The sequence below is a fragment of the Stenella coeruleoalba genome, assembly GCF_951394435.1.
Source record: "Stenella coeruleoalba genome assembly, chromosome: 7".
Classification (NCBI taxonomy): domain Eukaryota; kingdom Metazoa; phylum Chordata; class Mammalia; order Artiodactyla; family Delphinidae; genus Stenella; species Stenella coeruleoalba.
Window position 1 is genome coordinate 37,383,873 of NC_137153.1, and position 13,654 is coordinate 37,397,526.

Genomic DNA, 13,654 nt, shown 5'->3' on the forward strand with positions numbered 1-13,654 from the left:
GGGCTATTCAGTCAACTGATCATATAAGACTCCTGAGCCAGTTTTCAAGCTGCCTTTCCAAATACAGGTTTAGGAATACCGCCCCTCCCCTCAACCAAAGAATAAGAAGAGGGTAGAGACACGGAACGGGTATCTAGTTTTGTCACACTCACGCTATTCCTTGCACATATGTTCAGATTATACACGTACATCCTTTACATCTAACATTGTGCACAGTTTGACTTCAAAACTGTATATGAGCACAACTGTCAAAAATCAGAATTACACATCAGTCCAATCTGCGCTGGGACTGCATCCTTTATTCTCTACCAGCTACGAGCACTGTTTTCAGAGCCTCTCCCTCTTTGTTAACTTTCTTGTTATGTGCAGCTTGGCCTCACGCCCGTATAAACTGACAGAGTCTCTCTCCGACAGTTTTGTGGCCAGACTGTCTGAATATTTCAGTGTATCTTGTCTTTAATCTATTTGTTTATCAAATATATATGGTGTATGTACTGTGTGCGAATCATATACTAAGTACTGGTGAAATAAAGTACTAGTACTTCGTACTGGTGTGGCCTTGTTGAGCTTATACACAGAATGGAGGAGAGGGAAAAGAAACAAATGGACCCGTAAAGGAAAATATAATTGTGAAGAACGGTGATGGCAAGGAAGGCAATGAAAAAGGCAAAGGTTAGAGAAGAACTGGGTGAATGTATATCTGCTCAGCTGGAGTGACTCTGAGATTGTGGCAATGACACTGAGACAAAGGACAAGCAGCCAACCTTGGAAAGCTCATTCCAGGTGGAGGGGAGAGCAGGATTGTTTCGTTTTTGTTTTCCAGGTCACTTAAGGTGCAACTACCCACATCACTGTGCACAGGACAGCTTTGGGTTACAGTCTGTCCTAAACTATGGGGAGATCACCCTCCCGGAAACAACACTTCCCTGTGTCCACTTCATTAACTTCCTATCTTTCCTATTGTATTAAAACAGAAATCTTTTCCCTGCTTTTTTTTTTTTTTTTTTTTTTTTTTGCGGTGCGCGGGCCTCTCACTGTTGTGGCCTCTCCCGTTGCGGAGCACAGGCTCCGGACGCGCAGGCTCAGCGGCCATGACTCACGGGCCCAGCCGCTCCGCGGCACGTGGGATCTTCCCGGACCGGGGCACGCACCCGTGTCCCCTGCATCGGCAGGCGGACTCTCAACCACTGCGCCATCAGGGAAGCCCTCCCTACTTTTAAACATTCACATCATCTAGTCGCCACAAGCTACACCTCCTCCAATTGTATATCGTGGACTCACAAGGACTTATAAATTACCTGGGAAAGAATCAGCTGCCCATGAAATTTGTGCACAAACTTTCTTAAAAATGAAAAATAGGTGTCATCTCCAAGTCTTCTGGCAAGGAACCGGAGAAGGAAATAGCCCTAAAAGAAAGGAAGAAGAAAAAAAAGATACTTATCATGTGTTCATCAGAAAAATGCTTACAAAGTCAACTCTAATCTACCCACCAGCACCTTATGCTCATCTAGAAAGTTTGGCCTGACCTGTCCCAGGCAGCCCTTTATATTCTTACCAGTAAGGTCGAGTCTGGTACTTGAGGATCAACTACTCTGCTTTCAACTGATCTACTAATGGTATCACCATCTTGTTTATCCTCGGCTTACGTGAAGCCTGGAGGTCCATCATGGACCAAAAGGGAAGAGAGACCCAGCTCCTCTCTCCCTCAGCTATCAGGAAAGGCCTTTACAACTTAGAATACTTTTTAAAATCACTCCTATCTTCTAGGTGGAACCTGACAGCAATTTTAAGAGTCTGCTCTTCAAAGCTGACATGAAGCAGGGAGAAGGGAGGTACAGGGAAGGGAGCAGTTCGGCTTCCTTTGATTCGTGCCTCATTATTCGGGTATGAAATGCTTTAACTATTGGACAATCAGAATCTGCTCAGTCAAATGTCATTACAATGTTGATGATTTTTTTTGTTTTGCCCCAACCACGTTACTAACCTTCACTGTTTATATGTAAGATCTAAAAAGTGCTGCAGCATAATAACTGGCTTCTGCCACGCAGATATGCTTACCTTTAAATAATGAACCTGCATGAAGACCTTATCCGGATTGAGCCCGTGTTTGATGACAGAAGATCCTGAGTCACTCACATGGCCAGTTTTCTCTTTATTGGGTCTAAAATGATGCAGTAAAATTTTCTTTAAGTATAGCATATTCTTAACTAATTAGACCATAATATCGCCTTATTTCTTATTTTCAGAGTTGCCCAACAGCGTCTTAATTCTATTCAATAGTACCAGGTATAATTTAAGACGGTTTACGTTATAAATGCATATACTGAACAGGGAGGGATTTATATCTGGGTTGGCAACCTGAGGTTGGCTACTGGCAGTATTCTGCATCATCTTATCCAAGATTAAATCTTGCCAGACCCTCAAGGAATCTCAGCTCCAACATGAATTATTTAAGAAACTATACACTTTTCTTTTGGTGGGAATGTTGGACTGGGAAATGCAATGGAAAATGTAGCTTTACTTGGAAGAGTAAAGAACTTATATCTTTTCCAAAAAATTCTGAAAGCCCCAATGTTATCTACTTCTCTTGATTTGCATTTAGTAATTAAGGATCCTTTAAGAAATATTCATACTCTAAAGCCATTTTAGAGCCACAGAAACAGAACAAGAAAAGTCACAGAGGCCTATGTTTTTAGAACAGGTAGAGACATTAGTAATCACATACTTCAACCTCCTCATTTCACAAATGAGGGAAACAGGCACACAGAAATTAAGTCTGTACCCAAGGTCTCACAGCTTGTTTTGATTCATGGCGACATTAAGGATTGAAACCAATGATGTCTCCTTATTATCTATCAGTGGTTTCCATTATGCTCTATGGTTTTAAATATTTTCAAAAATTCCCTTAATAAAATATAAATGTGCTACAGTGACAATTCAACAACTAACTAAATTCAAAGTAAGTGACAAGGTATTTACAGCTTTTAGCTGTTCGAAAACCAGTCACTTATTGGACAAACATTGAAGAGCATGTGCTGGGGTGAGGGGAAGGACAGGGTTGACAGAAGGGCTGGCACATCAGAAAGGCAAGGGGTTATTTTTATTTATATATATATATATATATATATATATATATTTAAAGATTTTTTTGATGTGGACCATCTTTAAAGTCTTTATTGAATTCGTTACAATATTGCTTCTGTTTTATGTTTTGGTTTTTTGGCCGCTTGGCATGTGGGGATCTTAGCTCCCCAACCAGGGATCGAACCCGTACCCGCTACACTGGAAGATGAAGTCTTAACCACTGGACCACCAGGGAAGTCCCCATTTTTATTTATATATTTATTTTTTGTTGCTGCTGTTTTTAAACTTATTTGAGGTATAGTTGATTTACAATGTTGTGTTAATTTCTGCTGTACAGAAAGTGATTCAGTTATACACATATATACATTCTTTTTCATATTCTTTTCCACTATGGTTTATTACAGTATATTGAATATAGCCCCCAATGCTATACAGTAGGACCTTGTTGTTTATCCATTCTATATATAATAGTTTGCATCTGCTAACCCCAAACTCCCAATCCATTTGTTCCCTACCCCCCTCCCCCTTGGCAACCACAAGTCTGTTCTCTACATCTGTGAGTCTGTTTCTGTTTCGTAGACAAGTTCACTTGTGTCATATTTTAGATTCTGCATATAAGTGATATCATATGGTATTTGTCTTTCTTTCTGACTTACTTCACTTAGTATGGTAATCTCTAGATCCATCCATGCTGCTGGAAATGGCATTATTTCATTCTTTTTTATGGCCGAGTAGTATTTCATTGTATGTATAGCGAGGGGTTATTTTTAAAAGGTAGTTAGTGTTACAAAGTACACAGCATTTGGAATCAGAGAGGCCTAGTGTTGACTCTCAATCCTACTCTTTACTACCTGTTACTTAGTAGCAGTTTACTTAAATTCTCTAATCCTCAATTTACTCACTTGCAAAAATGGGGATAACCTTACCTCTCTCCCCAGGTCACCCGGGGAGTAACTGAATTAATATAGGCAAAGCCCTTAGCGAGGGCTGGGGATACAGAAATGACTCAATAAACTTAATAAAATTTTCTAAAGTTAGCAGTAAATATTGCTAAATTCAAGGTTGGTCATCTGATGTTAGAGGCAATAGATTTCAATGGTTCATCCCCTTAATCCTATATGCCTGCAGACACAAACGTGGAAGGGCGCTGGACCTGAACGGCAGTGCCTGAAGATGACCCAGCTTGCCAAATCAGTCCCTTTGCAGTGTGCTGTAGCTGCCAAGCAAAGAACCCCTGATTAAGTCCCTGCTGAATATTCTAGTACGTTATCTCAGCAGACACAGGCTCAGAACCAGCAGATACCTAAAGGAGAGACGATGACGACCAGCCACTAGAGCTAACTGCATAGTTTGAATTTTTCTAGTTGATCCCTGACTTACAGACGTGACCATACTTGCAGGAATAACTAGTTAGTCCCTTTCATCTTGATTTAAGGCTCCATTGAAAAGCATCAGCTTTAGTCCTGCTCTCAAGTTTGTCCTGGAGTTGAGTGTTTTTATAAAGAAAGCCATGCTGGTTTTGATAGGAAAGCCTGCCAGACACCTTGGGGGGAGGAAGACTTCTCAGTGTCAACCTGAATTCAAACCAATTTTCCCAGCCCCAAGACAGACAGAGTTGCTGTGAGTTTCTTTTGCCCTTGAGCTCTGAATGGAGACTGTTAGAAGGGGAGGAACACAGACGACCAACCTAAATCTCTGCTCCAAAGGCTGGCTTCCAGGCTCAAGTTTCAGATGACGACTTCAGTTGGTGCTTTTTTCCTCTGACTAAAAATGTCCTTCCAGAAAGTATCTCTCTCTTACTCTCCTCTTCCACCCTCTCCAAGCGTTCAAGAAAATTCTTTTACGCTGACAGCATCCAAGGCAAATGTACAAGTCCCCAAGAGATTCCTTTTAAAGTAGACATGGTACGGGAGAGGGCAGTGCCCAGGCGAGCTTCGTGAGAAATCGAAGGGGGCGGTTTTTATGAGGAAAAGATACTCCACAAGTGGAAAAAGGGTGGCTTCCATTTCGGTGCTATTCTGGTTCTCGTGATACCACTTACTCCATGTCTGTGCAGGGAGACAAAGCGCAGAGAGAAAGCAGGAAACAAATGAACTACCACTACCTACGATAATAGATGACTCTCACAGGTGAATGAAAGAAGTCACACCCAAAAAGACTACATACAAATGTATGACTCCAGTTAAATGAAGCCAAAGAACACGCAAAACAGATCTAGGAGGATACAGATCAGAATAATGGTTACCTTTGGGAGAGAGTGTTAACAGAGTGGGGAAAAAAGAGGAAAGTTTCTGGGATGGTGGGATTAACTCTATGTTAATCTGAGTGGTGCTTTCGTGAGGATAAATAGTAGAAATCTACTGAGCCATCTAGAAATATCTGTGCACTATAGTGTATATATGTTTCCATTAAAAAGTTAAGAAAAAATAGATGCACATGAAACAGTACACATTTTGTGAGAATAAAATGGAATCAGCCTAGAAAAGGGGCTTTGCTGTTCATGTGCCATGAACACATGACTAGGGTTAACTAAGCTCTCTACACCTGAGGACCAATGAAATAAAAAACTTTTTAAGGACACTGTAAGAGGCAGGTAGAACTGTGGCAAATACAATTGGCTCAGTCTACTCCCATTCTCATCCACCTTCTTTCTTGCCACTTGTACAATTAAGTCTAAAAAGGTAAACACTCACTTTCCAGGTGTCCTTGAAGCTACAGAGAGTCAGAAGACATAGTCCAGGCCGATGAGACAAAAACAGATGTCTGCTGTAGTTGGGAGTGGGGTTCTGGGAAAGCTTTTGCTTTCTTTACAAAAGGGGAAATATGACTAGTACTATTCCTCTTTCCCCCAAACATGGTGGATGGAGCTGCAGCAGCCACTTTGCAATCATGAGGCAGCAAATCAACATGCTATGGAGACCCGGATGGAATGAAAGAAGGTAAACAGTCTTTGATAGTCTTTGATTCAGTCTTTGATTCAGCTGCTGGCCAGCCCAAGACTGCCTGCCTTCACACTCACTGTATGAGAAAAGTAACCCCTATTTGTTTAAGTCAACGTTGCTTTACTATTCTATTAGTTGAAGCCAGATTCATTCCTAATGGATGGAGAATTGAACCAATACTAATAGCTACCATTCCTGTTATCTCCCTGTGCCAGGTACTCTGCCAAGCTTTTTATGTATCATGTCCTTCTACCTTCACAAGAACCTGTGGGGCAGGTACTGTGATGATGCCCATTTAAAAGTGGAGGAAAAGTGGAGACGACCACAAAGCTAGTTAGTGGCAGAAATGAGGCTAGAACCCGGGTCCGTGGAACACCAAAGTCCTTGCTGCATTCTGGGGCTTCCCCAAGATCCAGGCCCCCATCTCGGTTTTGCCAAAAACTAAGTGGAGAACCTCAGACAACATGTTTACTCCCCCTTACGCTCAACTTCCTCACCTGTAAGGAGTGTGATGAGGCTCAGATAACATAAAAGCACTTTGTAACGTAAAAGTGTTAAGTATCTCTTCAACATTTTACACCAGTGTTTATTTCCTTGGCTGGAATACATGGAATGTGAGAGATCAAGTTACCAAGGTCGTTTGGGCTTAAATGCCCTTGGTTTCTGTTGTACCTGGCACCAAATGTAACAACCGAGATTAGCGTGACCTTTCCCTGCCCACCTCCTTGCTTTTCCACTGCGCTCACAGAAGCAATATGGACATTTAAAAAGCTGTCAGATGGCAGTGATATTTGATCCACATGATTTGATTTGGAATCAAACCTGCTGAAGAAAGAACCGATTCTGCAGGGCTATCGCCAAGGGTGGGATCTGAGAAAAGGCCTCTGAAAGGTGCTCAGGCATGTCAGCCTGGGTCTGAACACCTACTGCTCTGCCACAGCCCAGACGGGCCGTCTGCCAGCATTCTCTGTCTTGTACTCCTTGGCAGTAAAAGTGAGAGCCACGAGACAGCTTCATCTATAAACTTGCCGCTGCAGTGCTTGAGCCGGGGATGAAGCATCCCAGAAATGAGACAGAAAGGGATTAATCAGCATTCTCACATCCCTGCTCTATCAGTGGCAGCTGCCCTGCAAGGTTTCAGGGTCCGGGAGCAGGGCCTCACTCACCCCGAAGTAACAGACGAAGTTAAATACTACCTTTGTGGAGACCCCTGGAGACCTCTGAGCTCCAAATGCACAAGTGAGATCTCCTGGGGAAGCAGCATAACATACTGGGTTAAGAATCTTGACTCTGCCACTTAAGTGCCACGTAATCTTGAGTGAGTCAGGCAACCCATAAAGGCCAGTTTTCATCTGTAAAAAGGGGACAATGATAGTGACCGTGGCACCTCATTAGGCTGTTGCAGTGTCTAAAAGTGCTTAGCCAGAGTGCCTGTTGGCATTTTGTAAGCACAATATAAATGATGCTAATCTCACATAATGAATACTGATTGGGGTCAGGGAGTACCAGCTAAGCCTTCCTCTGACAGGCAAAGACGTTAGAAAAACATCACCCTATAGTTACATGTGTACGATGTTATCGTTGGGGGAAGCAAGGGGAAGGGTACACAGGAACTCTATGATTTTAGCAACTACTTGCGAGTCTAAAATTATTCCAAAATAAAAAGCATTTTTTAAAAAGACTAGGCACATAAATGTGGCCGTACACCTTCTCTTTCCGAGACCCCCGATTTGGAGCATAAACCTTTCAGGGGCTGGTCTGTAAGCCTGCTCCTTGTGGCATCATCATGAGAAAACAAATACAAAGAAACAACAAATTTCAGGTGTTGCTTAAAATTCTAGAAAGCTAGGTATGGGTGTATTCCTGACACCCCCCGCCCCCCAGTCTATACCACTCTGTGAAAAGATTACTAAAATTTTGGGTGAAAAATGGAGGCAGAATGATTCAAAGTACAGGAATTTTATGTCCTCCATTTGTTTTCGCAACAATTTTTCCATCTATAAAATGTGTATAATGAACACCCGCCACTGCCTTGCCTTTGGACGGTGCTACCAAAGAGAACTGGACAAAAGGCTGTGCACACCTTTAACTGATAAAGCTGTATCGTGTCAAAGCTACTGGTGTTTGGCAAGTTTGATTATCTGTGTGCTTTTCACAATGGATTTAACAGCTACCCAGCATGAAGGTTTTTCCCATCGGGGACCATTATCCTATAGCAAACACAGCAAGATGTCACTCCAGTGCTGAAAAAGGCAATTGATAAAATGATTTAAGACAGAAAGAGACATCTCTCCAAGGAGCCACAGGAAAGTGAAGAAGGTATAATCTGTCCCCTGATGGTGAAAGGAGAAGTCAGCTGCTGACGAGGGTGACATGAAAAGACCGTAGTTAGAACTGCGGACAACACAAAAAACTCCTCAAATTTTGCTAAGCAGGGCCGGGAAACGAACGGTGAAACTTAGAAAAGCAGGAAGTAATGAGCATTAATAAAAAAACCAAAATAGTCCTCAGGTTTTGAACGGCCATAAATCAGAAATTCCTTTCTAAGAAATGAAATCTCCCAAAAAGAAAAAAACATGGAACACACTAATACAATAGTCTGAGCAGTATATCATCATATTCAACACACCAAGAGGTCATTTGCACATGTTTTCAAAGGAGACGAAGAAGAAAACAGAGAGCAAGGAGTGCCCCGGAGGTTTCTGATAAGGTGGGTTGTCAGAGGACATGCACGAAAGAGGAAAGGGGGGGGGGGTGCTGGAGAAAGCTCACTACAAGAGCTGGGAAGCAGGAAAATCATTGCCAGGAAGGCAGAAATTCAGAACGAGCCGGTGCTAAGGGAGAGTGCCCAGGACAACAAAAAGGGCTTTTGAAGTGATGTTTGGAGCCTAAAGAAGACCAGGTGTTAAGAGGTGACAGAACGAAGAGAACTACTTGACTCCACTTTGCTTCAACTTTCCTGCCAAGGAGAATACTTTTCAAACTATACATGGTAGAACAAGCACTGTTATGTGGGAACTGACGTTTCATACTTGGGAACTGATCCTTGGTACCGGTGGAGAGGGCGCCTTCATCCTTTAAAGGAGCTCTGACTCCAGGCCCAGGTGAGGGACATGCCACAGCTTGGAAAACTTCCATCTGCAATATCACAGGCCTCTGGAGGCATCAAATCATGGAGACGATGGGAAGGGGGCTGATGGAGATAGACAAATGTCATTCTGATTGCAAAGGAAGAGGGAATAAGAGGAGGGGAGGCAGAATTTGTGACTAGGTATTGAACAGATAGTTTGTGAGCACTTAGAAAATGATGGACTGCAAGGAGGTCGCATGGGATCTTGAGGGCCACTTCCAGAAATTCACTGTGGGTATCAGGCATCCTGACTTCCGGCAGCTGGCAGAATGGATGTGGTGGTTAGCATATGGTGGCTGTTTCATGGCTTTCTGGAAGGTTCAGAAACAGAACCCCAAGGCTGTTGATTAATTACTTGCTATAACCAGGAGGGAGTCCTTAGGGCTGTGCCCAAGGAATGAAGACTTAACAGATTTGCAAATAAGTCGAGTCTGGAAGTCTAGCTGACAGCATCTACAGTCAAGAAGAGCAACCACAGGCTGGGATGAGGATCCAAAATTAATAAAAACAATAGTTAGTAAGGACAAAGGGGCTCTTAAAAGTTAGTATTTACCTATGAAAAAGATTTGGTGTATTAAATTGTCTGTAAACTCAACATGTAGCAAGAGGTGAATGATGTGGCTTCCAAAACAATAAACACAATAGTAGGTGGATCGACAGCAGCAATGAGATGTAACGGGAAGTCCTGCTGGGAACGGGGCAGACATCATGGAAGCTGGGCTCTGGAGCCAGACTTGCCTCCGCTTGCACCCTGGCTCTGCCACTCCCTAGTGGTAGAAAGGTGGTCAATTGCTATACGCATCTGTTTCCTCATCTATGAAATGCGGAGGAAGACGGTACTAGTATCTATCTCACAGGGCCATTTTGAGGATTAAATGAGATAAATGTACATCGAGTGCTTCGAATAATGTTTGGCGCATCGGAAGCACTCAATGAATGTAACTAAGGAGAAAAAAATGCATGGGAGTTGAAATGCTCAGACTGCCCTGGGAAGGTGTATGATACTAGGTTTAAAAATGAAATATGGTGTATATGTGAGCGCTTTCAACTAATCCTATTAATGCTTGTCCTTTCTTTTCTGGATTATCCAGATCAAGGGAAGCAATAATAGTGACACTCTTCACAGGTGTAACCTCAAACAGAGTGCTATATTCAGTTCAGGTGTCACATCTGGAGAAGGCCATTGTCAACAAAGAGAACAACAGGGAACCAAGCCCGAGAAGGGAACCGTTCTCCCAACCCTGTGACCTAGTGACTAGAAAAGGAAAGACAACGGTCTTCAGACATGTGGACTGTTTGTGTGAGAACAAGGCGAATCCTGGGCAACTCTGGAGGTAAGGGCTAAGAGGACAGGGCAGACTTCATAGGGAGGCAGCTTCCAGCCCAATCCAAGGAAGCCCATTCTGAGATAAGCCGTTCCCATGGGGAAGCTGCCGCTTGCTGAGGCAGTGAGATCTGGATGCTGGGAATACTCAGGAAGGAGCTAGGTGGCTGTCTGTCAGGGATACGGAAGGCTAGGCAAAGTCACTTTTAAGGCCCTTTCTGACCCTAATAGTCTATGATTGAATGAGATAAGAGAGCCCAGAGTATATTTAAGCTGCAGCATTTAGAAGTAAAACATCATTCATCCACTGCAGGGGAGTCAATAAGTTTGCCCTGCAGCCTTGGGTTTGTTAAATCCACCAAGGGTGATTTTCATTAAAAAAAAAAAAAAAACCTAAATGAATTAGAGGAACCATAACTGAATTTTATTCAACCACATATATTCAGGGATAGACTTAGCTAAAGAGTATAGAATCCAAGCGATACAAGGCTCTCGTTATCTTTTTTACAGGGTTGCGTCTGAGAGGTGCCTATGCAATATACCTGAACTAGTATCCTCATAAGCCAGGTTAAAAAGCGCTAAGGTGATCAAAATGAACCACAGACTGTCAGTCTGCTCCAGACATTCAGAACACAGGAACATACAGAACCTGAAAGTTACAGGAAGCAAAAGGAGAAAGGGTAAAAATGGAAAACTTTTCTTGTGATGTGTCAAAAAAAACTCCATGACTTTATCTTGGAAAGAGGCGAATGAGACAAATGCTGACTTCATTTTACAAGGGGAGATTAGAAGCACGTTTTGAACACTAACAGCATGTGTGGTGCTGTGTGCTGAGATAATGGGAAGGATCGTCTCATCTTATGACTCAAAGAGGAGCAGATGGTCTGTGGGAGCTGGAGAAGGACTTTTCCCTCCTCGGTGGAGGATGGCACAGTGCTGGGGACTTAGAGGTGGCAGCGGGTGGAGGGCCTGCGTGAGTTTGAAGCCCAACACGCACCAGGATGTAAAACAGGACGAATAGTTGGAAGAGCAGCTCTGTTCTCAGTCTTGTGGGCAACTGTGTACTATATTTAGGTCTTACATTTAACATTCATACATTAACTCTTCAACACAGTATGGTTTGTAAAAGCAAAAAACTGGAAATTACCAACATGTCCAATGGTTAACAAATGGTTAGTCAGTCATGGAGTGTTCATACCCTGGAATATTCTGGAGCAGTTAAAAAAAAGGACCTGCATGCATCGATAACAGAACAATAGTCAGGATTACAGGGGGTGGAAAAAACTAACACACACACTGGTGCATATACACTTGTACTTGAGGGATGCTTTCTTGGAAGTGAATCATCTCTCTGAGGGGTTGTTATACCACAGACACTACGGAGACATCCTCCTGGCATGCAGCACTGGAAATGGCTCCTTAAGTCTCATCCAATGCCCTGAGGACAGCAGTTGCCTGCTGCCATACTTTCTTCTTCCATCTCTCCTTGGACAATTGCTGGTCAACCCCGCTACGGCTACAGTGATGTTATAAAACATCCAATGATTTCTATCAATCCCTCTCTTTTTCAAACAATTGAGATATAACTTACATATCATAAAATTCACCTTTTTAAACATGTAAACTTAGGTGGTTTTTAGTATATTCACAAGGTTGTGCAACCATCACCAGTACCTAATTCCAGAACATTTTCATCACCCCCAAAAGAAACCCTATAAGCAGTTACTTTCCATTTTCTCCTCCTCCCCCAGCCCCTGGTAACCATTAATCTACTTCTTTTCTCTGTAGATTTGCCTATTCTGGATGTTTCAGATAAATGGAATCATACAACACGTTGCCTTTTGTGTCTAGCTTCTTTCAGATAGCAAAGTGTTTTCAAGATTCATCCATTTTTGTAGCACATATCAGTAGTTCAATTCCTTCTTATGGCTGATTAATATTCCATTGTATGAATATAACACATTTTGTTTACCAATTCATCCCTTACTGGATGTGGGTTGTTTCCACTTTTTGGCTATTAAAGATAATGCTTCTGTGAACATTCATGTACATGTTTTTGTATGGACTTACGTTTCCAGGTCTCATATATACCTAGAAGTGGAATTGCTGGTTTGTACGGTAACTCTACGTTTAACCTTCTGAGGATCTGCTGGACTGCTTTCCAAAGGAGCTGCCTCATTTTACATTCCTGCCAACAGCGTATAAGCGTTCTAATTTCTCCAAATCCTCACTAACATTTGTTCTTATCTGTCTTTTTCATTATAGCTCTTCTAGTAGGTATGAAGTGGTATTTCAATGAGGCTTTGATTTGCATTTCTCTGATGGCTAATAATGTCAAGCATTTTATGTACTTATTGGCCATTTGTTTATCTTCTATGGAGAAATGTCTATTTAGATCCTTTAACCATTTTTAAATTGGGTTATTTGTCTTTTCATTGTTGAGTTGTAAGTGTTCTTTATATATCCTGGATACAAGTCCCTCAGATATATGATTTGCAAATATTTTCTCCCACTCTGTGTTGTCTTTTCACTTTCTTGATAGAGTCCTTTGAAGCACAAAAGTTTGAAATTTTGATAAAGTTCAATTTATTGATATTTTTCCCTTTGATTTTTGACCCTTTTTAGGTGTCATATCTAAGAAACTGTTACCTAAACCAAGTTCATGTAGACTTATAGCTATGGCTTTTTTCCTAATAGTTTTATAGTTTTAGCTCTTACATTTAGGTCTTTGATCTATGTTGAGTCAATTTTTGTATGTGGTATGAAGCAGAGGGTCTAACTTCATTCTTCTGCATGCGTATCCAGTTGTCCCATGAACATTTGTAGAAAAGAATATTCTTTCTCCCATTGAATAGTTCTGGCACCCTTGTCAAAAACCAACTGACCATAAATGAAAGGGTTTGTTTTTAGACTCTCAGTTTTATTCCATTGATCTATATGTCTGTCCTTATGCCAGTACCACGTTGTCCTGAGTACAGGAGCTTTGCAGTAAGTATTCAAACTGAGAAGTATGAGTACGCCACCTTTGTTCTTCTTCTTCAAGATTGTTTTGACTATTCTGGGTCCCTTGAATTTCCATGTGAATCTTAGGATCAGCTTGTCCATTTTTGCAAAAAAAACAAGGCCACTGAAATTGTAACAGGGATTATACTGGATCTGTAGATCAGTGTAGGG

General features: G+C 42.0%; 1 protein-coding gene across 2 annotated transcripts in view; it reads right to left on the bottom strand.

The window, feature by feature from the left end:
• AOPEP (aminopeptidase O (putative)) overlaps positions 1-13,654 on the bottom strand; it is a 359,010-nt gene that overhangs the window by 121,780 nt on the left and 223,576 nt on the right. The window contains exons 8-9 of one of the 2 annotated variants that reach the window (XM_079927637.1): positions 2,059-2,161; positions 1,299-1,406 (exon numbers count right to left, since the gene is read on the bottom strand). In XM_079927637.1, coding sequence (XP_079783763.1) covers positions 1,299-1,406; positions 2,059-2,161 — 211 coding nt within the window. Of the gene's footprint in view, positions 1-1,016; positions 1,407-2,058; positions 2,162-13,654 lie in introns of those variants that run through there. The other variant, XM_079927636.1, reaches the window with a different exon arrangement.